Raw genomic sequence first — 24,615 nt, 5'->3', positions numbered from 1 at the left:
ATTAGTTAAGCTGAGTGTGACTAGTGAATCGTGACATAAGCTCATAAGATCCCAAACTTTGAATCGTGAAAATATCCTACCATTTTTCATGAAATAATTTCATATTTAATAGTGATAGTTTAACCGAGAATGAAACAATATATGTATAAGATCGATGTTAGATAATACATCTCGTTCTACTTACATGAGATATACATGAGATATGTTGTCTCTCAAATACCATTAATGCGCAGGGGTGGATTCAGTGTTCGGTCATGGGGAGCGTTTGCACCCACTCAAGTCCAAAGACCCAAATGACTCATCCAAAAAAATTTTAGTGACCCACTCATAATTTTTTTAGTGCCCCAAACTTAAGTTTTTGAATTATATGTGTTAGAGATGAATGCAGTAATCCTCTCAAAATCAAGCAATCAAGATGTTAGCCTATTTAAACTCATTTTAATTTGTTTTTTATTTGCAATTGATGTTACACATTTTAGAGCTCACAAATGTATTATCACGAGCTCTACAAAGAAGAGAACAAGATATTTTGGAAGTTGTTCAATGATGGAAATGACTAAAGGACAGTTGCAAGAATATAGAGAAAATGGATATGATAAGCTTTTAGAGAAAGTATATTCATTTTGTGAAAAATATGGTATTAAAATTTTGAACATGGTAGAAAACTATGTCGATGACACTGGTTATAGACCCGAAAGACGAAGGTACACAATCACCAATCAACATTATCATAATTTTTATTGTTTCAACAGTGTTGTTGATATGGAAATTAAAGAATTTGGTGATCGTTTTAATGAGATTAACACGGATTTACTTCAAAACATGTTGGTTTTCAATCCGTATGATTCATTTTTCAAGTTTGATGCATCAAAGTTAATGAGGCTGTGTGAGTTTTATCCATATGATTTTGATAATGGGGACAAAATTGTTCATGCGTCTCAACTTGGCATGTACATTGATATTGTGCAAAAAGATGAAAGATTTGCTAATCTGAAAGGTATTGCGGATCTTGCTAGAGTTATGGTGGAAACAAGGAAACATATCTCTTTTCATTTGGTTTATTAATTACTAAAGCTAACATTAATTTTGCATATTGCAACCGCAATGGTTGAGATATGTTTTTCGGCAATAAAAATCATAAAGACAAATTTAGGTAATTGAATTGGTGAAGATTTTTTTTAATGCTTGTATAATTTGTAGTGTTGAAAAAAAAGCACTTTTAAGTGTTACGAATGAAGCTGTAATTGACCGTTTTTAAAAGATGAAATCACGTAAACGTCAATTGTGATATGTATTTTGTTTATCTTTAATTAAATTTATTGTTTACATTTCTATTCGTAATTTGTTTAATGTAAATTATTTACTCAACCCGTTACCGGTTTGACACGACCCATTTTGGTTTGACTTGTATTAGTTTGAATTGACGAGTTCTAGGTTGAGTTTTTTTTTTTTTGCACCTACCAGGTAAATTTTCTTGATCCGCCACTGTTAATGCGTTTAAATGTATTGTATGTAAATGAGATGAAAACTTTATAGCTAATATGCTTGGGTGTAGCCGTGTAGGTAGTTGTAGGGTGAGTAACCTTGTGGGATGTCAACACTCGGGAAACAAAAAAACAAAGTTGTCGACCTCTTATGGTAAGACGGAAAATATTGGTTGGTATGAGTAGTAAGATGTTACAAGTGTTACCACATCAATCATGTTATTTTTATATTTGATTTGATTCGGCAAATCTCATAGAGAACAGTGAGGATATTTAGGTATCCAAGATACCTTGAACCATGTATCCCTTATCAATAGAGGTGGGCAAACCTTGAAGAGTTTATAAATGGAGTTATTGTAACAAACGCTTGAAGTCAAGTTTAACCTAAAACATTTTTTAATGGGGTGAGCAATGACTGAATCGTTAATCGAAACCGAACCTAAAACCGGCGGAACCCTACCGAAGTAACCGAAAACTGAAATAACCGAAATTAACCGAACCACACCGAACTCTTCATTTACCTTTTTCATATTTTCAGCAATTTTTCCCCCTATTTCATGTATTATACGTTTTAATAGTTTAGTACTATCATTTCCATGTATTTATATCTCCATTTCATGTACAACTATCTCAATTTCATATATTTATACATTCTGTTCATGTAGTTATACCTTCATATTTTTAAACAAAATTTTATGTATTTAAGCATTAATTTCATGTATTTTTAAACAAAATTTTAGCACATGTTTGATATCGGTTATTAACTGAACCAAACCGCGCACGCCCCTACTAACAAATTACTTTGCACTCGAAAATTTATAATATTATATGGCATGATATTGTGTAATATGGTTGTGAAATTACATGCACTTTCATGATACTGGAAAACATATAGTGCGAATTTCATATAAATTAAATAAATTCGTTTTTTGTTGAATTGTTTCTTAAACTATATAATGAGTTGGTAACCGATAGTAACCAACTAAGCACCCGTGGCCTAATGGATAAGGCGTCTGACTTCTAATCAGGCGATTGTAGTAGGTTCGAGTCCCACCGGGTGTGAGCTATCTTTAATTTGTTTTTATAAAGTTGTTACATTTTAATTTCTTTTTGAAAATGGTTTTGTATAACCAAGATCATCCTTACACTCAATTTAAACTCTTTTAAAGTACATGTACTAATCTTTTATGTTAGAGCGTTTCATTTGCCCATATTTATCAACAACGTGTTGACTTTCTAAACCCGATTATAATCAATGTGTGTTTCTTTTAGCACAGTTCATATTTATCAACAACGTGTTGACTTCCTAAACCCGATTATAATTAACCAGTTTAAACGCTGATAAGACCATGTTTAACATTATCAAAGTATTGAAGCTTGTTTGACAACATTTGGACACTTGAAATGTAACAGGAACCTCTTGACTCGTTCAACTCAAACGACCAATTTGGGTACAAAACTTGCAAATACATATTTGAACACTTCCATGTGTACATGTAAATGTAATCATTTATTATCATCAATATTAGTTTATTAGACTGACCAATTCATCAATTTTGCATTTCTAGTCTAATTTAAAATAAAAACTATCTTTTACCAAAACTCATGAGTATTTAACATTTTAACCGTAATTTTGATGTAAACTCATTCCCATTTATTATATAAACTCTTAAAAAAAACTTTGTTTTAATGAAGAACCGTTTTTATGTATTTTGATTTCACAAACAAGGTTTTTCGTTTAATAAATGAGTATTGGAAGTTTTCGACTTAAAAAAAGAGGTGCTTTATAAAAGAATAAATCTAACTTTGACATTAATTTACCTAAACATGATGAAGATGTTATGGCCGATGATGGGTGATTGTAAACGAGAAAAAGATACTAAATTTCGTGTATGAGTAGATAAAAGAGTTTAGTGTTAAACCCGCTAAGCATATTAATAATATTATTATGGACTAATCACCTGTGGGTGATTGGATAAACCGTTTAGTTTAAGAAAGTGTGGGAGGTCTTGAATCAATGGTGGCCCGTGAAAGATAAAGAGAATGAAATGGTCATCTTTGAGCAATTTTGATTAATTCTTATCAATTAATGAGAATTAAAAAACACCTTTACATAAATTCAACATTTTGTCAAATTATGTCTAAATCTAGACACTTTTATAATTATAATTAATTCTTAATTCGGGCAATTACACAGGTTTTTTACAAACATATTTAACATAAACAGATAAACTTGATTTAGAACTAACATCCATGAAATGTATAGATAACTGTTTTAAGTTATGATGCTAATAACTTTAAGCCCAATTTCCCAAAAGTCAATTGTATATGATGTTAAGCCCATGTTGATACTAAGCATTGACATAAAAAAGCAAGAATGAATAAATAGTTTAGCCCACAACTAAACTAATTAAAGCTGTATAAACTTAATAAATAGAAAATGAAATAGCAGCAATTCAATTCAGGAACAAGAAAAAAAAGACCGAGCGTCACCTGGTGACCCAACACGAAATGAACCGGACAAAAAAAAGGTTAATAGATACCGATAACCAACCGACCCTAAAAGTTTCCGACCTATAATTGAAAATTTTTGTTTAGGTGTGTTACCCTTTAGAAGTTAGAACTAATATCCACGAAATATACATTGATAAGGGTTTGAAAAAATTACAATTTTTGTCCCTTTGAATTTGTAAAATTGTGGAATGGGTCCTTTTCAAAAATGAGTTTCATTATTTATCCTTTAATTGCATGTTTGGCTCGGTATTAGTCCTTTACACTAACAGAGGTTAAGTTTTTCAGTTAAGTCACACCATGTGCAATTAACACAACCTTGAAAGGCTATTGCCACCATCACCACCCCTAGCCATTACCGTCACCAACAACCCTACTATGACAGTTCACACCTGCAAATCTAGCCGTTCCCCCATCGTTTGCACTCAACACCACCGACTTCAACCCCAACCCCAACCCCTTTCGCCCACTGTAGCCAAGCATCAACAAAGTTCCATCATCGCCGGTGGCCAAGCACCCCCAAATCTTCGTCGTCAGCCACGCACCAAAAACCCTAGCCGCCATCACTGTTTTGTCCCATTTGCCTGAAAAACGGGACTACGACCATAGTTATGTCAGATTCAGGTTTGATTTGGTTGGTCGCCAACCTCCAATTTGGTCCGATTCAAGCATGATTTGATTTGAGTCATTTCAGATTTGAACAAATAGATCTGAATATGTTCGGATTTTAACATATTCCGAACATAGTTTTGGTGGTTGTCGTTTTGTGTTTTCCAGCGATGAGACACAACCACCAAACATATTCCGATTTCTAGTCCTTTTTATGTCTTTCGCGGGGGCTCTAGCCGATGAATTTAATATACATGAATACGATTTTAATAACTTAATATACTCAAATTTTAATTTCATAAATAATACTTTTATAATGCAAACAGAAGAAATTAGTCAAACTTTTTATTCAGATTATGATTTTGATGAAGATTATATTTCAGATGAAGACTTTAATTTTAGTAGATATGAATTCACTAATTCCGAATACTATTATGATGACACTGATTGGCAATACCCTTCACCGTAATGGAAAATAATAGTTTTAATAAACTAAAAGAAACAGAAAACTCTTTAAAAATAGATAAAGATATGATAGAATTACAAAAAACAATTATATTTTATGGAGATAAAATAATTTTTAAATTAAATACGATTATAGATTTATTAGAAGCAGTGTTCCCAAATAGAAAAAACAAAATAACCCCAAATAGATTTCAGGAATCTTTAGTTCAACTTTTACAAAATATGAAAATTCCTAAACAATATAAAAGAAATTAGAAATGAGCTCAGACGACTCTGAAAGCGAAGTTTACGTATCTCCTGAAATAGAAAATTTAATAACAAAGATAGGGGATATGGAATTAAATGATAATTTTATAAATATAAAGGCTAATGAGGAAAACTTTAATATTAATGATACTGAACAAACAAGCTCAGGTACAAATCCTAAAATTCCAATAAGAAATGAAACCCATAGGTTAGCACAAGGATATGCTGCTGTAAAATCAACAATAAAAAATGTAGATAATTATAAACCATACCAGAATATGAAAAATGAACCGATTAATCCCTTTGGAATATACTTAGACGTAGATTGTATAAAAAATACGGAAGAAGCAATAGATAAATGGGAAACAGCTTTAAGGATAACAGTTTCTGTTAATAGAATGGATATTGAAACACTTCAAGGATTCTTAGAAAGAACTTTAATAAATAGTGCTTTAAGATATTGGCAAAATTTACCTTTAGATATAAAGAGAACAATATTTGAACAAGATGAAATAATAGCAAACATAATAACAAGAGCAGTAGAAGCCTTTAGGTTAGAATTTTGTGGAGAATGAAATATTATAAAAGACCCAGCAACTATCGAAAAATACTCAACAGCCTTAATAAGATTACAATTATGTGACATATGTGAAATAGATAGATATATTTGTGTATTTCAAGATTATTATTACCATATATATAATCAAGTACCGGATATGAATAGTTATTTAGCATTATTTTTTGCAAAAATACCAGACCCTTGGGGACAAAGATTAATAAAAACTTATAATCCAGGAACAGCTGATACGTTAGGAAAAAGAATAACTCATGTTAGAGATAAATTAAGTGAATGGTGCGGAGATGCTATATTAGCTAAATTAAGCAAAGGATTAAAAAGAAAAATATCTTTATGTTGTAGTAGTCCAAAAATGCTTTTAATGATTGGATGTGATAGTTCATATTATTATGGAAAGATAAAAAGAAAATATAAGAAAAGAACTCATTTTAGAAAAAGATATTTTAAAAAACGTAAAACAAAATACTATAAGAGAAAGGGATATAAGAAGACGTTTAAGCCTACTTATAAAAAAATGAGGTCCTAAGGAATGTAAATGTTATTTCTGTCATGAAAAAGATCATTATGCAAATGAATGTCCAAAAAAGTAATAAAAGAATCTTAAAATATTTGAAATAGACGAAGATATAGGAAAAATGATCGAAGAAGGAGATTTTATACCAATAAATGATTTTCAAGAAATAGACTTTGATGAAAGTATATTTATTTTAATTGAAACAGAATATACGTCATCTGAAGATGAATAGATTAGATACAGTGTAAAATAGATAATTACATAATCGATTGTCAAAATGAACAATTAGGAGAATATAAACAAGAAATTTTAATAGATAAGAAAAAGCTTAAGCAAATACAAGAAAATTTTTCGTTATCAAACTATTCAGGATTTAAATTGAATACTTTACAAAGATTAGGAATAAGACCTAGAGATCATCATTTATATTATGGATTAAACATTCAAGAAAGGGCTCTAGATATTAATATAACATCTAATAAAGTTATGATACCTTTATTATCTAAAAAAGATATTCAAGAAAAAATACAAAATGTAAGACCAGAAATAAGAAATACTTTAGGATGGGTTCACGTTGGAGCCATCCAAATAATAATAAAATCCACATTTAAAGAATGTATAGATACTCCTATAGAATTAGCAATCATGGACAATAGGATCCAAAATAGAGAAGAAGCGTGTCTTGGAATATTAAGAGGAAATTTACAATATGGAAAACTTAAATTTAATATTTATCCAAGAATTTCCTATCATATTCAAGACAAGGATTTTGATAAAACGTTAAGTTTATTACAAGATTTTAAAAGAAAAGATTTCTTTAAACAACAAAACAGGCCATATTGTATTACATATGCTATCTCTTATGCAATATCAAATACTTATCATTCCGATTGTTTTAGTATAAAAGACACAATAGATTTTCCTTTTTTATTTAATGATGTGTGTCAGATGCAAACGCCTACCTTACCTAAAATAGAAGAAATAGATTCAAGACATTAAGTCTTGATTTACAAGATAAACCGTTATTATTGTCTAATAATTTTTCTTCTAGATTATCATTTTCTAATAAAAGTGTAGTTAGTCACCCTTTAATAAGAGATACAAATTCTAGTAGATTCTCTGACATAATTAAAGCAAAAGAAGATACTATAAAAAATTACAAAATACAAGGAGAATACTTTAATGGAAATAAATATTCTCATGTAAACATTTTAATAGATACAGGTGCAAATGGAAACTATATAAATTTCAAACTTTGTAAGAATTTACAAAAATATCCATTAGACGAACCTCACCAGTATACTAATTTTAATGGCGAACTACATGAGATTAATGAAGCCGTGGAAACTATGATAAAATTTGGAGATGAAAAAATTTCATTAAGATTACTAATAAGTAATGAAGATGAAAACGACACATTAGAAATTATGTTAGGATTGACATTTTTAGAAAATGTTAAATCATATCAAATAACCTCCTACGGGTTAAAAATAACACGATATGATAAACTAATATATATACCAAAATGACAAGCCCTAGAAGTATTTATATTCCAATAGGAATCACTTATAAAGACTATAAAGCCGAGTATTTTGCAGCTTACATAGATAGTGGTTCAGGATTAAGTATTTGTAAACCAGAATGCTTTCCAGAAGAATACCATGAGGATTTAACACATTGTAATGGTATTAGTTTTTCTAAAGACATAGTATCTTTAAGAAGAGGAATAAGAAATCCAATAATATTGTTAGGATCATATCTAGTTAAATGTCCTTCATTCTACTTTTATGATTCAGGATCAGACGTACTATTAGGAAGTGATTTTTTAGAAAGATTTAATAAGATAACTTTTGATATAATAGCATATCAAATAATATTAAAAACACCATGCCACCACTTAATAGTTGTTAAAAGAATAAAAAATGCATATGGAAGAAAATTTCCAATTAATTTTACAGAACGCGTCAGCAAGCGTGGTGATATAGGCTACAAACCAAACCTAAAACTTGAAAAAGGAATCCCGATTTTACAATGTTACCCAGAAAAACCATTAGACTATCAAGTAAATCTAAGAAATTTAGATATCCATATTGAAAATATAAAGCATAAGCTTAAACAATGTTATACAGATAATCCATTACAATTTTGGAATAAAAATCATATAACAGCAAAATTAGAAATGAAAGATAAAGATAAGGAAATAAGAATAAAGCACATGAGATATAATCCAGAAGACCAAAAAGAATTTAACACCCAATTAAAAGAACTTTTAGATTTGAGATTAATTAGAGCTAGCCACAGCTCACATAGTTCTCCTGCATTCCTGGTAAGAAAACATGCAGAAATAATAAGGGGAAAACCTAGAATGGTAATAAACTATAAAAAATTAAATGATAATACTGTTTTTGATGGATATTTTTTACCTCATAAAGAAAGTTTAATAAACTGGACTAGAAATAAAAAGATATTTTCTAAGTTTGATTGTAAAAGTGGATTTTGGCAAATAAAAATGCATCTTGATAGTATTAGTTATACTGCATTCTCCACCCCTCAAGGTCAGTATGAATGGCTTTTGATGCCTTTTGGATTAAAAAATACTTCACTGATTTTTCAAAGAAAAATGGATACTATATTCAAAAATTACGATTTTATTTTTGTTTATATTGATGACATTTTAATATTATCTGATAATATCAATAGTCATTTAAAACATCTTGATATATTTATAGATTTATGTATAAAACATGGTTTAGCCCTATCTGAACGAAAAACTAGCTTACTAAAAGATAATATTGATTTTTTAGGAATGAAAATAAATGGTAAAGGAATAGAACTCCAGAGCCATATTCTTGAAAAAATTATATCCTTTCCTGATAAATTAATAGATAAAAAGCAAGTACAAAGTTTTCTTGGTATATTAAATTATGCTTCAGATTTTATTAAAAATCTCGCAGATATAAGAAAGCCTTTTCAAAACCTATTAAAGAAAGATAAGATATTTAGTTTTGATAAAAGCTTAGAAAACCAAGTGAAAAATATAAAAGAATATTATAGGAACTTACCAAAATTACAATTACCTAAAGAAAACGATGATTTGATTTTAGAAACAGATGCTTCAGAATATTATTGGAGTGGGATACTTAAAAAAATAGACTATGACTCCGAAAATAAAAAAGTTGGTGAAAGCATTTGTAGATACTGTTCAGTCACTTTTAGTGACACTGAAACAAGATATCATATTAACGAAAAAGAGCTTTTAGCAGTTGTAAAAAGTTGTCAAAAGCTTTATTATTTTCTAATACCAGTTAGATTTTTACTAAGAACTGATAATACACAAGTAAAAGCTTTTATAAAAAATAATTTGCCCTCTAAACCTGAGTATAAAAGGTTAATTAGATGGCAAACTTTACTATCCGAGTATAATTTTGATATAGAAATAATTAAATCTGATAAAAATGTATTAGCAGATTTTTTAACCAGAGATGGAAGATCATGAGATAGCCCAAAAAATGGATAAGCATATTGAAGACATGGATAGGCAGGTGGTGTCTATAAAAGAAATAATGAAAGATATGAAAGAGATGCTAAGTTATTTTAGCACTCTCCCTGGACAGGTCTCAGACCTAAAAGATTTGATCACAAGAAATTGTCTTCTTATAGACTCAAAAATAGTCTTTTATGAATATGACAGCATGATATTGAAATCTTTGGTAAAGCACCAAATAAAAAGAAATAGTAGATTTATCTCCTATATATAGGGAGGTGAAAATAGAAAAAAGAGATATCCCGTCATCTTCAAAGGGAGTTCAAACAATAGATCTTACTTCTGATCAAGATGAACCTAAAGAAAAACATTTTAATTTTAAACCACATTCTGGGTAGACTTCAAATTTTGAAAATACTTTCCAAAGGATACCAACTCAACAAGATCCTGTTGAGCAACAGTGGTTTAAAATGAGAGATTTATATAACCTTAAAAATACATATATAAGATATGTTGATTGTACTGGGGTTTACCCCAGAATTAATTACTTACAAGGTAATTCTCCTGAAGAAATAAGATACTGGTATGATTTTGGATCAATAAATTCAATATATCTTACATCACCAAATTTCCCAGAAATTTCCTTTTTACCAAAATGGGTTATGGACGGAGTAAGGGACAGTTATATATATATCTCTACTATTACTCCAATGATGTTATGGTGTTAAAACTATTTTCTGCAGGGCCTGATTTTTATAAAGACAATAATTACCCTGCATATCATCTGATTATAATAGAAAAGGTTCATGCATCTCTTTCTTACAATATAGAGACAGAAAGATTAAAAATTTTTCAAAGTTTTAATGAAAATGATATTCATAACAGAAGAGCACTTGGGATGAAGATAGATCTTTGTACTTTAGAAAATATTTTTAAAAGAAAATTTAGAACTTATGGAGGAAGTAAGATGCATTCCTCTGTTATGATAGCTCCAGCAAGGAGAACTCCTCCAGCAGCCAAAAAATATACAGAGGATAAAATCAGATTTTTGGATACTGGTGTTATAGCATCAAGTCGTCAAGCTCAATACAAACTTTGCTTAACCAGAAAACATCAACACAATGTTTGTCCAGCTTGTTCTAAGAAAAAGGATAATATGATTATTGATTCTCCTAAAGAGAGTCAAACATCATCTGAAGATTAAAATTTTTATTAATCTTATAAAAATAAGATTTCATAAATTAATGATTTAATAAATAATGGATAAACTCTCATGAGATACATACAAAAGTTGGAATGCGTGGATCATATAAATCCAAATGTTAGAGTTCCCATATCTGCAAATAGGGAACATGAATGCAAGAGAAAAGAAAAGCCAAAGTTCAAGTTTCCATGAGGAATCTCAACATCAAATTTAATGATCTGACAATGGAGAATTTCAAGAAAAAGAATATCACATGGAAACAAGATAGAGATGACAAAGTGGTGAAGTCTATCTAAAGGGATAAGGGGCCTATATAAGAAGAAAGGAAGGAAGAAGAAGATCATCGGTCCTGGAACAAAATTTCAAAAAAGAGTGTTTAAGCTTTCATGTATTAAAAATAAGAGTGTTTGTATTTCCTTATGTACTTTCTTTCACATCTTCATTGTAAAATACCCATCATGAAATAAAAACTTTCACTTTCCTTATAATACCTTTGAGTGTTCTTTCTATTTAGAAGTATTTCTCTTTTAAAAAGAGGAAATCTCCAACTACGAACTGTTTCTTTTTACCATACACCGGAAGTAGGAAACGAAACTTGGTTGAGCTGAATATTGCTGAAGGAGCCAGAGAGGAGTTACCTAAGGCTACTTAGGTTTGGTCTGGAATAACCTAGTAAAAAGACTCCTGGTGTGACCCGGCGATATCTTGGTCAAAACGGAAAAAATGTACGGAAGCATGTTGGACCCTTGTTCTTTTTAATTTTAAAATACTTTTAAATATTTGAATCTCTTGGGTCTTATAAGGAAAATTTTCATAATTAATTTGAAACAGAGATATAAATACTTGCCTTAATAATTTTAAATTACACTTAAAAATAATCCATATATGTTTAAATTTTGCATACTTATTAACTATTTGTTATAAGATGTGGTTTATAAGATATATAAGTTTCTTAAACTTAGATATAATCTTAAATTTCATGGATAATTACTTACTTGAACTAATAATCTTAAATCGTTCATATTTTTCCGATGGTACCTCTGAAATTGGTATGATGGTGATGTGATTGTGAAAAGGTGTGGGGGTGGTGGTAGAGATGTGCCGGCGCTAGATATTTGGGAAACCCTAAAATATTTGGGAAAGAGATTGATAAATTAAATATTGTATTATAAATATTGAAATTTTAAATTGGTAAAGGTTGTACTAATTACAGAAATAGTCCTGTAATGGGTGAAAAAACTAAAATGCCCTCATGTGAATTATTTAACTGAAAAACTTAACGTTCGTTAGTGTAAAGGACCAAAGGCGAGCCAAACATGCAAATAAAGGATAAAGAATGAAACTCATTTTCGAAAAGGATCCATTTCATAATTTTGCGAATTCAAAAGGACAAAAATTGTAATTTTTTCTAAGGGTTTACTTTAAAAAAAGAAAAACTACAAAGGGTCAATTCTAGAACATGGCAATAAACAAGGGCAACAGTGCAAATTGTAAACTCCTATTTCGCTTGTAAGTTATAAGTCATAAGACTTTCCCAACCCAGCCCAATCCAACCATTTATTAAAAAAATAGTTTCTCTCTTTTTCAGCAATACCACCTAACCCAATTCAATATTTTACTCATTTGATTATCAGCTGGTCGTAAAGAAGACACCCCCTTCAAGAGGATCCGTGAGAAAGTTAACAAGGGCTTCATTTTTAGCAGAAATTTCTGCCCGTTTGTCACACCCCAACTACGGCCTAGGAGTATGACACATATGTCGGTACCACATTTGTAAATAAATCAGAGTTACGTTATTTAGCGGAAGACTTTATAACTTGTGGATTTAAAGTGTAATATTCCAAAAGACAGGATTAAAATACCCGTTTAAGTTATAACAGAAAGTATTACTTGTTTTAATTACAAACCGCCATTTTAAGTTTATACAAAACAAAATCCGAGCCATCAGATATATATAAGTAACACTTCAACACTTCAAGCGCTAATCTTGGTCACCTGCAAAATGTAAGAAAATACGTCAGCAATGAATGCTGGTGAATATGCTAACGCTAAAATCTTTTCTTTTACTTTATTACCCCTCGAGACTACGCCTGCCTCGGCCCATCGTGGCTTAGGAATAACAAAGTTAAAACAACACATTTATAAATTTGAGTCTCTACACTAGGTCACCTCAGCAAACACCGCAGCGTCCGACTTAGTTAAGTACCAGTATGTATACACATGGTCATGCTTCCTGCAAGAAAGCGTCCTACGACCAGGCGTGATGCGATGTGCCCGCCGCGTACTACCACATATGTAAGGATTCAGACAAACGTATACTACAGTCTGAGGGCTAGGCTTACACTCTTATTTATAACGGTTTTAGGAACACATAGTCCTTTGTAAATAATTTTCATATAACATGTTTGACTCGTTTAAAATAAGTTTGTAAAAGTTGGGGCGTATTCACCTTTTTGATTTGGATCGGCTTCAACACCGTCCGAGGGTCTTTCCCGTTGCTATCTCGCACCTATAGTACGAGTATAACCAATTGTTAGTCGGATATAAAATCCGGCTTAAGACCTTTAGTCTTATTTTATAAACTTTACCTCGATGAACCTTTAGTTCAAAATCTCTTTTACTTTAAAACCTTTAGTTTTAATAGTAATTTATAAACCTTTAGTTTATTTATAAAACCCGATGTTTCTTCTTTTCTAAGAAACGTATTCTTTTATTATTTAAAAATAGTTATTATTACTTAAATAATATTTTTCATAACAAAGAATAATATATACTTACACACATAATTTATCAACTATTCAATATTCTATCTTTTAATCTTTTCTTTGATATGTTTACTTTTCTTTTATTTATCGAGGTATCGAGTATAACCTCGACTTAAGGTTTAAGCCTTTTATAAGAATATTTTATTATATTTATTTATCGCTACGCCTACCTTGTTGGCGTTTTAGAAACCCTATGGACTCGAACAGCACTCCAACGCTACTTGGTCTCCTTTGCCGTCTTGATCAACCACCTTTCTATGAGCACGCCAAATGATAAACACCAAACTTCAACATTCGTCGTCACACCTTTCGAGACCCATCGTCATAACAACAAACACCTTCTTGGTCGTATATGAGTGGAGGGTGGCACGAACTTTGAGGAAACGAACACGTAAATCGAGGAAATCGGGCACGCTTATCGAGGTGGATCGTTAATATGGATTTTGGAATTCTAGGGAGATGTTAGAGAGAGAGTGGGATACTGATTTTGGTGTGATTGGAATAAGATCTCGTACCTGCTATTTATAGACAAAATTTGGGGTCCCATCGCGGTACGCGACAGCCTCCTGGGCACCGTCACGTACCATGACGTAGCCCTGGCCAGTCACAACGTAGGTCTGCCACGTGTCGCCACGTGGCAGACGGTGTGCCACGTGTTGACACGTGGCGGACGAAGTGCCACGTGTCCCGACACGTGGCAGATGGGGGGGGGTGCCATGTGTGGTCACGTGGCATGCCACGTGTCTCGCTGTCAGACACCCCATCACGGTACGCGATGGGTCTCTCTTCTGATCCACCGCGTAGCGCGATAGGTCAGGAAAACAGAATTTTCATTATTAACCCTCAGGTTTGGATTTTGGCAAATTTAGTCCCTTAACTTTGTCTTTTTGACATTTTGAACTCGAATTTTATACGATGTTGCACCGTTTAAGAACATCACACAGAATATCCCTAACCAAATCATGTATGTATTTAAAGCCAGTTAATTCTTTTGCAATGCACCGCATGGTCTCCAAAAGAATCTAAAATGACCTTGGCAAGGCTCATCAGTCGGGAACATAGGGATCATTAACCAGTACTTAAGGATAGCCCGATACTTCAAACCCGACATATGTTGGCCCAATCATTCAATGGGGATGGTCGTTAGAAAGTCTTGAGCCCGAGGAGCCCGAAGGCATTCAAACACCGACTTTTGGCGAGGGGATAGATCAAACTTCACTTCTAAACTCTGGGCGATTCCATTAAACAAGGCACTCGCCATAACATGTTGGGCTTGGGGGGGGGGTTCCTTATTAGAGAACCCGCTAAGATCAAAATCTGGAAGTGAAGTACGTAAACGATCCATCACACACCCATAATCAGAGTCCAACCCATAAATATCACAACCCCGAAGAATATGGTCTTGCAAACACCACGATTGTGCTCCCGAAGCCACAAAAGCATATGTAGATACATCCTCGGCCGAACATAGACCCAACCCCCAAAATGGGTAGGTAGTGATGCCAACCTCCATTGGAGATCCCCGAAGAACAGACCCCCACAAACCACGATGTCCTCAAGCCCTTCGAAGGACATTGCCAAATATAGAAACAACTTCTCCCACATACATAGATTGAAAAGAATCTATATATATAATATAAATTTCTTAAGCTCATGTCCTTATCAAGACCGTGTCCTAAACTCATATCCTTATCGAGATTATGCCCTAAGTCTATACGCTATGGGGCGCGAAAGGGGCTAACTTGGGGGCGTCGAAGGCCCAACACACCGCCGAAGGGCGCTGTCCAAGGGGTTCCCGACTTCACAACGACCGACGCCTTTGTACCAAATTTGTGGGCCCTCCTCATTTCTCACTCCCCCCTCTCTATCTCTTTCTCTCTCCCTCTATACACACACATACATATATATGTATATATATATTAGGACGCTCAAGAGGCTTAAACCACAACGGAACATTATGAAAAAGGGCTTTGATGCCCCCCACCATAGAAAATAACCTAATAGAACTAATATCCATGGAAATACAAGTTGATAAGTTTATACTTATAACTTAAAAAATAAAGAAAAAAAGAAAACAAAAAAGGATCAATTTTAGAACAAGACAATAAACAAAGGACAATATTGCAAATACCAAACTCTTATTTCACCCATAAATGCCCTAAACCCCTAAAAACCCTAGCAGCTGCACCTCTTCTAATTATCAACAGACGCCAAAACTCTAACCCTGGCCTCCAGACCACTACAAAATCAAACACATTGAGCTTCCGGCCGTTGTTATGCAATGGCGTTATACCTTCTGTTCGAGTCTTCATCTGGTTACGGCCTGTTTGTAGCCCACGGCATCGATGAAATCGGCCAAAACACTGAAGCTGTTCGTAACTCGGTTACTGATCTTAATCGGTTTGGCAAAGTTGTAAAGCTTGTTGCTTTTAATCCGTTTGAATCGGCTCTTGATGCTCTTAATCAAATAAATGCTGTATCAGAAGGTACATATATGTATATATATTATATATCTAATTATATATACATGTTAATGAAGAAATTAGTTGCATTTGTTTCTAATTTGTGTTTAGTTTGTTTTTTATTTTTATTTTATTCAAGCATTATGAAGTTTTGCTTTGAACGAAACCAAAAAAACCGAGCCGAAACCTGAAAAAGACACAAAAGAAAAAAAACAAGTGTTTATAGTTTTAAATTGTCAAAATGATGAATTGGTTAGTCTAATTCACTAATAGTGATGAATATGCAACTTATGGTAAATTATATATATATATATATATGATTTATATATGTATGCATATATATATATATATATATATATATATATATATATATATATATATATATATGCATGTATGTATTTAGATGAGTGTTCTTTTACCTGCTTGCTAATTTGAAATGATTGCTGTTATGATTTATGATATATGATATTGTAATATGTGTTTAGTTTGTTTTGTGCTGTAGTTTTTAGCTTTAGTTTGGGCAAATTAAGTACAATTTAGGCATTAAAGTATGAAGTTTTTACAGGGTGTGCTCGGTTCGGTTTTGGTTTTGGGGTTTAGTTTGAAAATCTTGGGTTGAAAAGAGCTTCACCCTAATGATTTTGTTAATTAATAACTTTTTAAGCTAAAATGTTTGAGTTACATATTTATTAAATTCATATATGAATCACTTTGAATAAAAATTGAAAATTTATAAATATGGTTTGGTCGTTTTTGGTTTTTATTGCATTCAAAACCAAAACCAAGCCATAAGTTTGTTTTTTTTCTTTTACAAAAACATAAAATCAAAGTGTCATTGACTTATTGTTTGTTTCGGTTTGTTTTTTTGGTTATTTTGGTTTTATGCGCACATCTAGTTTTCAGTTTGAGAGTTTGTTCTTGTAATTTGGACTTCGTTTGCTTAATCTTTGTTTTTATATTATTTTATTCAAGCATTATGAAGTTTTGCTATATCACATTATTGTTGTTTTAACTTCTATTTATATTTATTTATTGTTGTTATTTAGGGCAAATGACCGATGAGTTGAGGAACTTCTTGGAACTCAGTCTTCCGAAGGTAAAGGAAGGTAAAAAGGCTAAGTACAGCTTAGGGGTAGCTGATCCCAAAATTGGTTCTCACATACAAGAAGAGACCAAGATACCCTGCCAAAGCAATGAGTTTGTTACTGAACTCATTCGAGGTGTTCGTACGCATTTTGATAAGTTCATCGATAACCTCAAGGTAATTTTTTTTTGCTTCTAGTTTTTTCATGATTTATTGCTTGTTTATATTCATCATGAATTTATTTATTTGAGTTGTAAGTTTAAATAAAACACACAATCTTGTACAGGCTGGTGATTTGGAGAAAGCTCAACTCGGTCTGGCTCATAGTTACAGCAGGGCAAAGGTTAAGTTCAATGTTAACCGTGTTGACAATATGGTTATTCAAGCAATCTTTCTTTTGGATACTCTTGATAAGGATGTTAATTCATTTTCCATGAGAGTCAGGTTTGTTCATTATGTTTAATACTAATAATTACATATAAAGTATCTATAGTTTTGTATATAATAAAGTGATGTTAATTGTTTGATGTAGGGAATGGTACTCGTGGCATTTCCCAGAGCTAGTTAAGATTGTCAATGACAATTATCTTTATGCTAAACTTGCAAAATATATTGAAGATAAATCAGAGTTATCCGAAGACAAGTTAGAAGGTTTAACCAAGATTCTTGGGGATGAAGATAAAGCGAAGTAATTGAAGCTGCTAAAGCATCTATGGGTATGTTTATAGCTTTAATTATTATGTCGTTATGAAAGTTGTTAATATAAATAACATTCTTTTTATATATTTTTTTGCAGGCCAAGATTTGTCACCGATTGACTTGATTAATGTTAAGATGTTTGCGTCGCGTGTGATGGACCTTGCTGAATGCAGGAAGAAACTTTATGATTATCTTGTTTCTAAAATGAGTGACATTGCTCCTAATTTGGCTGCGCTAATCGGTGAAGTGGTTGGTGCTCGTTTAAAATCTCATGCTGGTAGTCTTACAAATCTTGCCAAGTGCCCGTCTTCTACACTTCAAATCCTTGGTGCAGAGAAGGCTCTTTTCAGGTTTTATTTTGTTTTATTAGTTAAATAATAATAATGATCTGAAAGCAGTCGTGTATTGGCAAATGGCAAACGATGTTGAGTGTGTTGTTTTGGTCTCAGGGCTTTGAAAACCAAAGGAAACACGCCCAAGTATGGTCTTATCTTCCATTCGTCTTTTATTGGACGCGCATCTGCAAAAAACAAGGGAAGAATGGCTCGTTATCTAGCTAACAAGTGTTCAATTGCTTCTCGAATTGATTGCTTTTCAGGTTGGTTTGTAATTTCTGAGGCTATGTTATTGGTATATGTTTCTATACCCGTGTATATTGACTTTTGTTGACTGCAGAGAGCAGCACCACATCTTTTGGTGACAAGCTTCGTGAGCAAGTGGAAGAACGTCTTGACTTTTATGACAAAGGAGTTGCTCCTCGTAAGAACATTGAGGTTATGAAGGCTGCCATGGAGCATGCTGCAAACGAAGGTTAGTAATAATATTAATAATAATATCAATAATAATAAGATCTTGAATACTATTTTTATATGTGAATGAAATATTATATCAATTTTTGTTTGATATTCGATTTTCAGGTGCAGAAATGGATGTGGATAATGCTACTGAAAAATCATCAAAGAAAAGCAAGAAGAAGAAATCGAAAGATGGCAATGAAGCGAAAGCCGATAAAGAGAACACTGCAAAAAATGGAGACGCTGCTGAACCTAAATCTGGAAAGAAGAAAAAGAAGCGGGCCCTTGAAGAGGAAACAAAGGCGACTGAAAACGGGAAAGAAAATGGCGCAAATGCAGAAAACGGAACAGAAAAGAAGAAGAAAAAGAAGAGTAAAGATGTTGAAATGGAGGATGTGGCTGCTGTTAGCGAGGGTAAGAAAAAGAAGAAGTCGGCCGAGTGAGGAAGGTGATCGATGACGAGGTTTGGTGAGTTAGGTTAATTTATCTTGCCAGAATTTTGTGTAATGGCTGCATTTTGATATTATGTTTTCTTGATACACTTGAACTGTTGTCAGTTATCACAAACTTAAGGTTTGAAGCTAGTTAGGTTAATTTTGTGTCAAAGTTTTGTTTTGTTGTAGATTCGGAATTTTAATTATTCCATGTTTATTAGTTTGGTTAATCTTTGCTATTCATTTTGTTTTGATGGGAAGTTGAATTGATGAACCCGAACATGTTTAAAATTGGTTTTTGTAGTAAAAAAATAAATTGCAACTAAATTCGTATTTTTGCACACGCGTAAAAGGATAATTGATATAGTTTATGAATAGTAGCTATTTGTGAGTTAAAAGTTGGTTGACTTTTGATTTATTTGTGAATTAATATGTTAAATTATATATTTTTTAAAGTTCGGACCAAACATGTTTCTAACCATTAGTAATGGTTTGGTTTGGTTTTAATTTTCAACTATTTGGTTTCACTGTTTTATTTTTCAATTATTAAAAACTGTTACTAACGGTTTACTTACAATTTTACCTAAAAGGTGAACTATGAACACCAATATAGAGGTGGACAACAAAACCGGTTCCTGGAACCGGTTCGGTGGAACCGAACCGGAACCGAACCGGTTCCTACCCGTTTTTCGTAGGAACCGGTTCGGTTCCGTTTCAACCCGACGATCCGGGACCGGTTTGACATTTTTGGAGGTGGACCGGGTAGGAACCGGAACCGAACCGGAACCGGTTCTGGAACCGGTTCGACCGGAACCGGTTCGGAACCGGTTCTAGCCGTTGGAGTAGTTCTAGCCGTTGGGAAACGGTTTTATGGCCGTTTTTTGACCGTTGGGGTCAAAAATGGCCGTTTTTTGGCTCCCCAAACACCCCACTACTAGTATAAATAGGTATTTGGTGTAATGGGTTCATCACAACACTCAAAACGCAAACCCGAACGCAAAAAAATACAAAAAAACGCTATTACAACGTTCTGAATTTTCTAATCTCTTGTTTTCTCTTCTTCTATATTCATATTTGTTGTTATGGCTGCCTCACAATCATCGGTTGGTCAAGGTTCCACCGCCGGACCAAGTTTCGTTCGTATTGTACCTCATAATCGTAATCAAGAGATTTGGTGCAATTGGGATTTGGTTGAATTGAGTGACCATTCATTGAAGGCTCGGTGCAAGTTTTGTGGGATTTATTTAAACCCACTTTCGAATTCAAATTTGAAGAAACACATCGAAAGACCGTATTGCAGGGCGTTGAAACAGAACGTCGAGTCGCAACAAACGCAAATGGATAGTGAAGGCGGAATATTTACATACCAAATTGATCGAGTTCAAGATCGTATGGCGAAGTTTGTGATTCAAGAAGCTTTGCCGTTTAGCCACTTCGACAACCCTCGCTTAACCGCCATGATTCAAGATACGCTTCAACCACAATACACTCACGTAAGTCGTCATACTCTTAAACGTTATTGTTTAAAATTGTGGAAGAAGGCCAAAGAGGTACTAATTGCATATTTTGAAAATATAAATACGGGAATAAACTTAACTAGTGATGTTTGGTCGGCTCCACATGGTCTACCCGAATCTTATCTTTGTGTCACCGCTCATTGGGTAGACCCGTCATCGTGGGAAATGATGAAACGCACCATTGCTTTCGAACTCTTTGAGTATCCACATACGGGAAATAATTTGTTTGAAATTTTAGATTATGTTATAAAAACTTATAAACTAGAAAATAAAATATTTTCAATTGCATTTGATAACGCGTCGAATAATACATCGGCGGTTGATAAATTAAAATTAAAATATACGCCGATTTGCAATGGTGTATTTTTTCACTCAAGGTGTGTTGCACATATCATTAATTTAATCGTGCAAGACGGACTTGCTTCGGATGAGGTTACATCGGTTATAAACGATTTTAGAGTAATGCTACATGAAGTTTTTAAGAAAAGTAAAAAAAGACAAATGGATTATAGAAAATTTTGTAAAGATACGGGAAGAAAAGCTTTGGGAGCTAATTGGGATGTACCTCATCGATGGAATTCCACTTGCATAATGTTTCAAAGTGCTTTGAAACAAAGAGAAACTTTACAAATGTTTCATTCTAGTCTTGCCGAGAATGATTTGGCAATCCCCTTTTCAAATGAGAAATGGGAAATTATCAATGACTTATCGACTTTTCTTGAAGTTTTTAAAACATCAACTACGAAACTATCGGGAACGTATTATCCGACAAGTCCCTTGGTTCTTTCGGAGTTATTTTTAATCGTTAACAATATTAAAGAATTTGAAAAAAAAGTCCAATGTTTTCAAACATCATATTACCAATGAAGTTTAAATTAAAAAAATACTTTCTTGAATTGCCACCGATTTTTACTTGCGCCGCCGCTTTAAACCCAATGTTAAATGTTACGGGGGTTGAATGTGTGATAGACGAAATTTTTTCAGCCTTAGATATGCATGAAGTTGACCCAAACTTTTCAACAGAGGCACAAAATGATTTTAACTTGAATTTTAAATTTATGTATGACTTTTATATAAATAAATATGGGTCAAACATACACATGCCTACGCCGGGGGGGTCTTCATCAAGTTCAAGTGCTACTAGAGTACGAGACCCCATGATTAGCCTTATGAACACCGTTCGCAACGTAAATGCTAAAAAACAAAGGGGTAACACCCCTTCAAGCGAACTAGGAAGGTATAGTGCATATGATTTCTCTACCGGTTTATCCGAAGAGGAATATGGCACTTTTGATGTTTTGGCTTGGTGGAAGGTAAAGGAAACCGAGTTTCCGATTCTTACCACCATGGCCCGTGATTTACTAACCGCCCAAGCTTCTACGGTAGCTTCGGAATCTGCTTTTTCTCTTAGTGGCAGGGTAATATCGGTGAGAAGAACAAGACTGAATTCGGAGTCGGTGGAGATGTGCATTTGCTTGAAGGATCACTTGGACTCAATCGATCGTGTTCAACACGTAACCACTCTGGAAGACGAAACACCACTTGATGTTCGAGTGCACGACGAACAAGAAGGCGTTTCTACAAGTAATTCTGATGAATAAGTCGCCACTCAATAATTACGAAGAACAAGAAGGCTTTTCTAGAAATAATATGTTACAACTTTATATTTATAAGTTTAATGTTTTGTTAGTTTGTTTTTGAATATTTTAAAACATGCAACCTTTTTTTTTTGAACTTCTTAAAGTAAATAAAATGAATTTTATGTTAATTGTTTTTTTTATTTAACATGTTATACAAATACGAATCGTATAACACCGCTCTTGATTATAATTCAGCATTTGACTTGCGTAAGCCAAAAGACTATAATACATAGCAAACTCAACAAATGTATCACGATACAGATTTAAGTTCACCATTACACGATACACGATACAGACTAATCAATTCAAACACGCTGACACTCATAGCATTAAGTTCAATATGTTGTTTACCATTGCTCTGTGGGTGAACAACAAAAGTAGCATGAGCCTCTTCAGAAATCAGAAGAACACAAATCATCACCTACACAAGCAGCGGAAACGAAAAACGAAAAAAAAAATAATATTTTACACTGTAACCGGTTGGAACCGGTTACAGTGTAAGAACCGGTCAGAACCGGTTCCACCGGTTCCGGGTCCGAGGGTTGGGGAACCGGTTCGGTTCCCTAATCGGTTCGACCATGGAACCGGTTTAAACAGTGATGTTGACTAATGGAACCGGTTCTGAACCGGTTCCGGTTCCTTTGACCAACCCGATTTGATCACCTATACACCCATACACGTCACACCGGTCCTTCTAAAAGCACTCTAAAAAAATAAAAAAAAGAAAATAATATAATTATGAATTGTTAAGTTGGTCCCCATCTCAACCATCTAACTCTCTCATCACTCTTCATCTGAAATTAATGTTTACCCATTCAAATATCTAACTGGAACATAACTGGTTCATCAATTACCAATTTCTAATCTTTTGATATGAATATATTTTTATTTTATAGAAAATAACAAATATCAGTTAAGAAACGAACAATACTTTAGGTTTTCACTTTGTTATTTCATCAATAACTTTTTTTTAATGATATTTTGTAGAGAGTTTCACTTTGCTACAAATCACTCCCACATTTTCCAAACTGTAGTACAATGTGTTTTAGAGATTGTGCATACAATAGAGCAATCAGCCGTTGTATACAATAGCCAACTGTAATTTGCTAGAATTAGTGAAAAACCATAGATTTGGGTCGTGTTTGTTAAAAAAATATCGATAACTTTATGATGCAAAAGCCGAATGTTTTAACTTTTGTAATTTAATATTGCAACATTTGACCTTTGTTTTGTCGGAGTCTTTTCAGAAGAAAAAAACTTCAAAAACAGGTGTATGCTATTTTAGAGCAACAAGTACACGGTATTCTTTAGTAAAAGACAATAGTTCGCTTTGTGCTCATTAGATGGTTGCGTGCTGGACAACATATATACATTGTACACACTCCCTTACTTTCTAACTCTTTCAACCTGCCGATGTAGGACAAACCCAACTCTCGACGTGTTTAAGATTAGTAACTCTTGGAGAACATAGCAACCATTTAATTCAAATATAGTGACTCGTAAAACATGTACTTGTGCTTATATATCTAGCTCGAATAACGAGTTTAGTGGTGCCTTGATCGAGTCAAAACCGTTTGGTATTCCACTAGTTTGATTTCAACATTACAAACGTTTTTGATGATGTGGTGAGAAGTTCTTCGAAAGTGTCAGACTCTAACCCTCTCTTATTACAAGAGATCTTTCTTGCGCATTTTGGTTTCATGAGTCATTAGAGAATCAAATTCAACACGGTTTAAGAATTATGTTCAAAAAATCATCTGAAACATGTTTAAAATTATTTGATAAACATGAAATATTGGTGAGCACATTTATTTGTAAATGACACTTTTTTATAATTACAACATTAAGATGTTTTTACTTTTTGACTAACACTTGTCCAATAAGTAACATGTAATAGCTCATTAGGCAAATCCCGTATACAAAACCCCACAATACCAATAGTAACAATTCTTAAATCTATAGGGACTTAATCAATGTTACGTAATTAATACTTTTTGAAAGCAAAACAATTTAATTATCTGTCATGAGTTTAATAAGTTTTTTTAAAAAAGGTTGAAAATAATTAAATGTGAATTGAAATGTTATCAACATTTAATTGTTCCATATTCAAAACATTAAAGGTACTC

General features: G+C 32.9%; 1 protein-coding gene, 1 non-coding gene and 2 pseudogenes across 3 annotated transcripts; 3 read left to right on the top strand and 1 right to left on the bottom strand.

Annotated features, from left to right (window-relative positions):
* Positions 1-546: 546 nt before the first annotated feature.
* LOC143598026 (uncharacterized) lies at positions 547-1,065 on the top strand. The gene is made up of 2 exons (XM_077076357.1): positions 547-704; positions 753-1,065. The coding sequence occupies exons 1-2, from the start codon at positions 547-549 to the stop codon at positions 1,063-1,065; spliced, it is 471 nt and encodes a 156-aa protein (XP_076932472.1).
* A 1,405-nt stretch (positions 1,066-2,470) lies between these two features.
* TRNAR-UCU (transfer RNA arginine (anticodon UCU)) lies at positions 2,471-2,546 on the top strand. Its single transcript has one exon. It is a non-coding gene; the product is annotated as a tRNA-Arg (tRNA).
* Positions 2,547-16,091: 13,545 nt separating this feature from the next.
* LOC143598019 (nucleolar protein 56-like) lies at positions 16,092-19,562 on the top strand (annotated as a pseudogene). The gene is made up of 8 exons (XR_013147035.1): positions 16,092-16,345; positions 17,368-17,582; positions 17,692-17,849; positions 17,938-18,121; positions 18,202-18,454; positions 18,554-18,702; positions 18,780-18,914; positions 19,022-19,562. The product of XR_013147035.1 is annotated as a nucleolar protein 56-like (transcript).
* Positions 19,563-23,726: 4,164 nt separating this feature from the next.
* Positions 23,727-23,838, bottom strand: LOC143598032 (U5 spliceosomal RNA; annotated as a pseudogene).
* Positions 23,839-24,615: the final 777 nt, after the last annotated feature.

The sequence above is a fragment of the Bidens hawaiensis genome, unplaced genomic scaffold (genome assembly GCF_021521415.1).
Source record: "Bidens hawaiensis isolate Kalapana, Puna unplaced genomic scaffold, B.hawaiensis_p1.1 tig00049464_1, whole genome shotgun sequence".
Lineage (NCBI taxonomy): Eukaryota > Viridiplantae > Streptophyta > Magnoliopsida > Asterales > Asteraceae > Bidens > Bidens hawaiensis.
This window is presented reverse-complemented; position numbering and strand designations above follow the sequence as displayed.

Bases quoted from the DNA above. Each gene is read 5' to 3' on its own strand.
- LOC143598026 (XM_077076357.1), top strand. From the start codon at position 547: ATGGAAATGACTAAAGGACAGTTGCAAGAATATAGAGAAAATGGATAT. The intron at 705-752 runs GTACACAATCAC...TTGTTTCAACAG, and splicing joins TATAGACCCGAAAGACGAAG to TGTTGTTGATATGGAAATTA.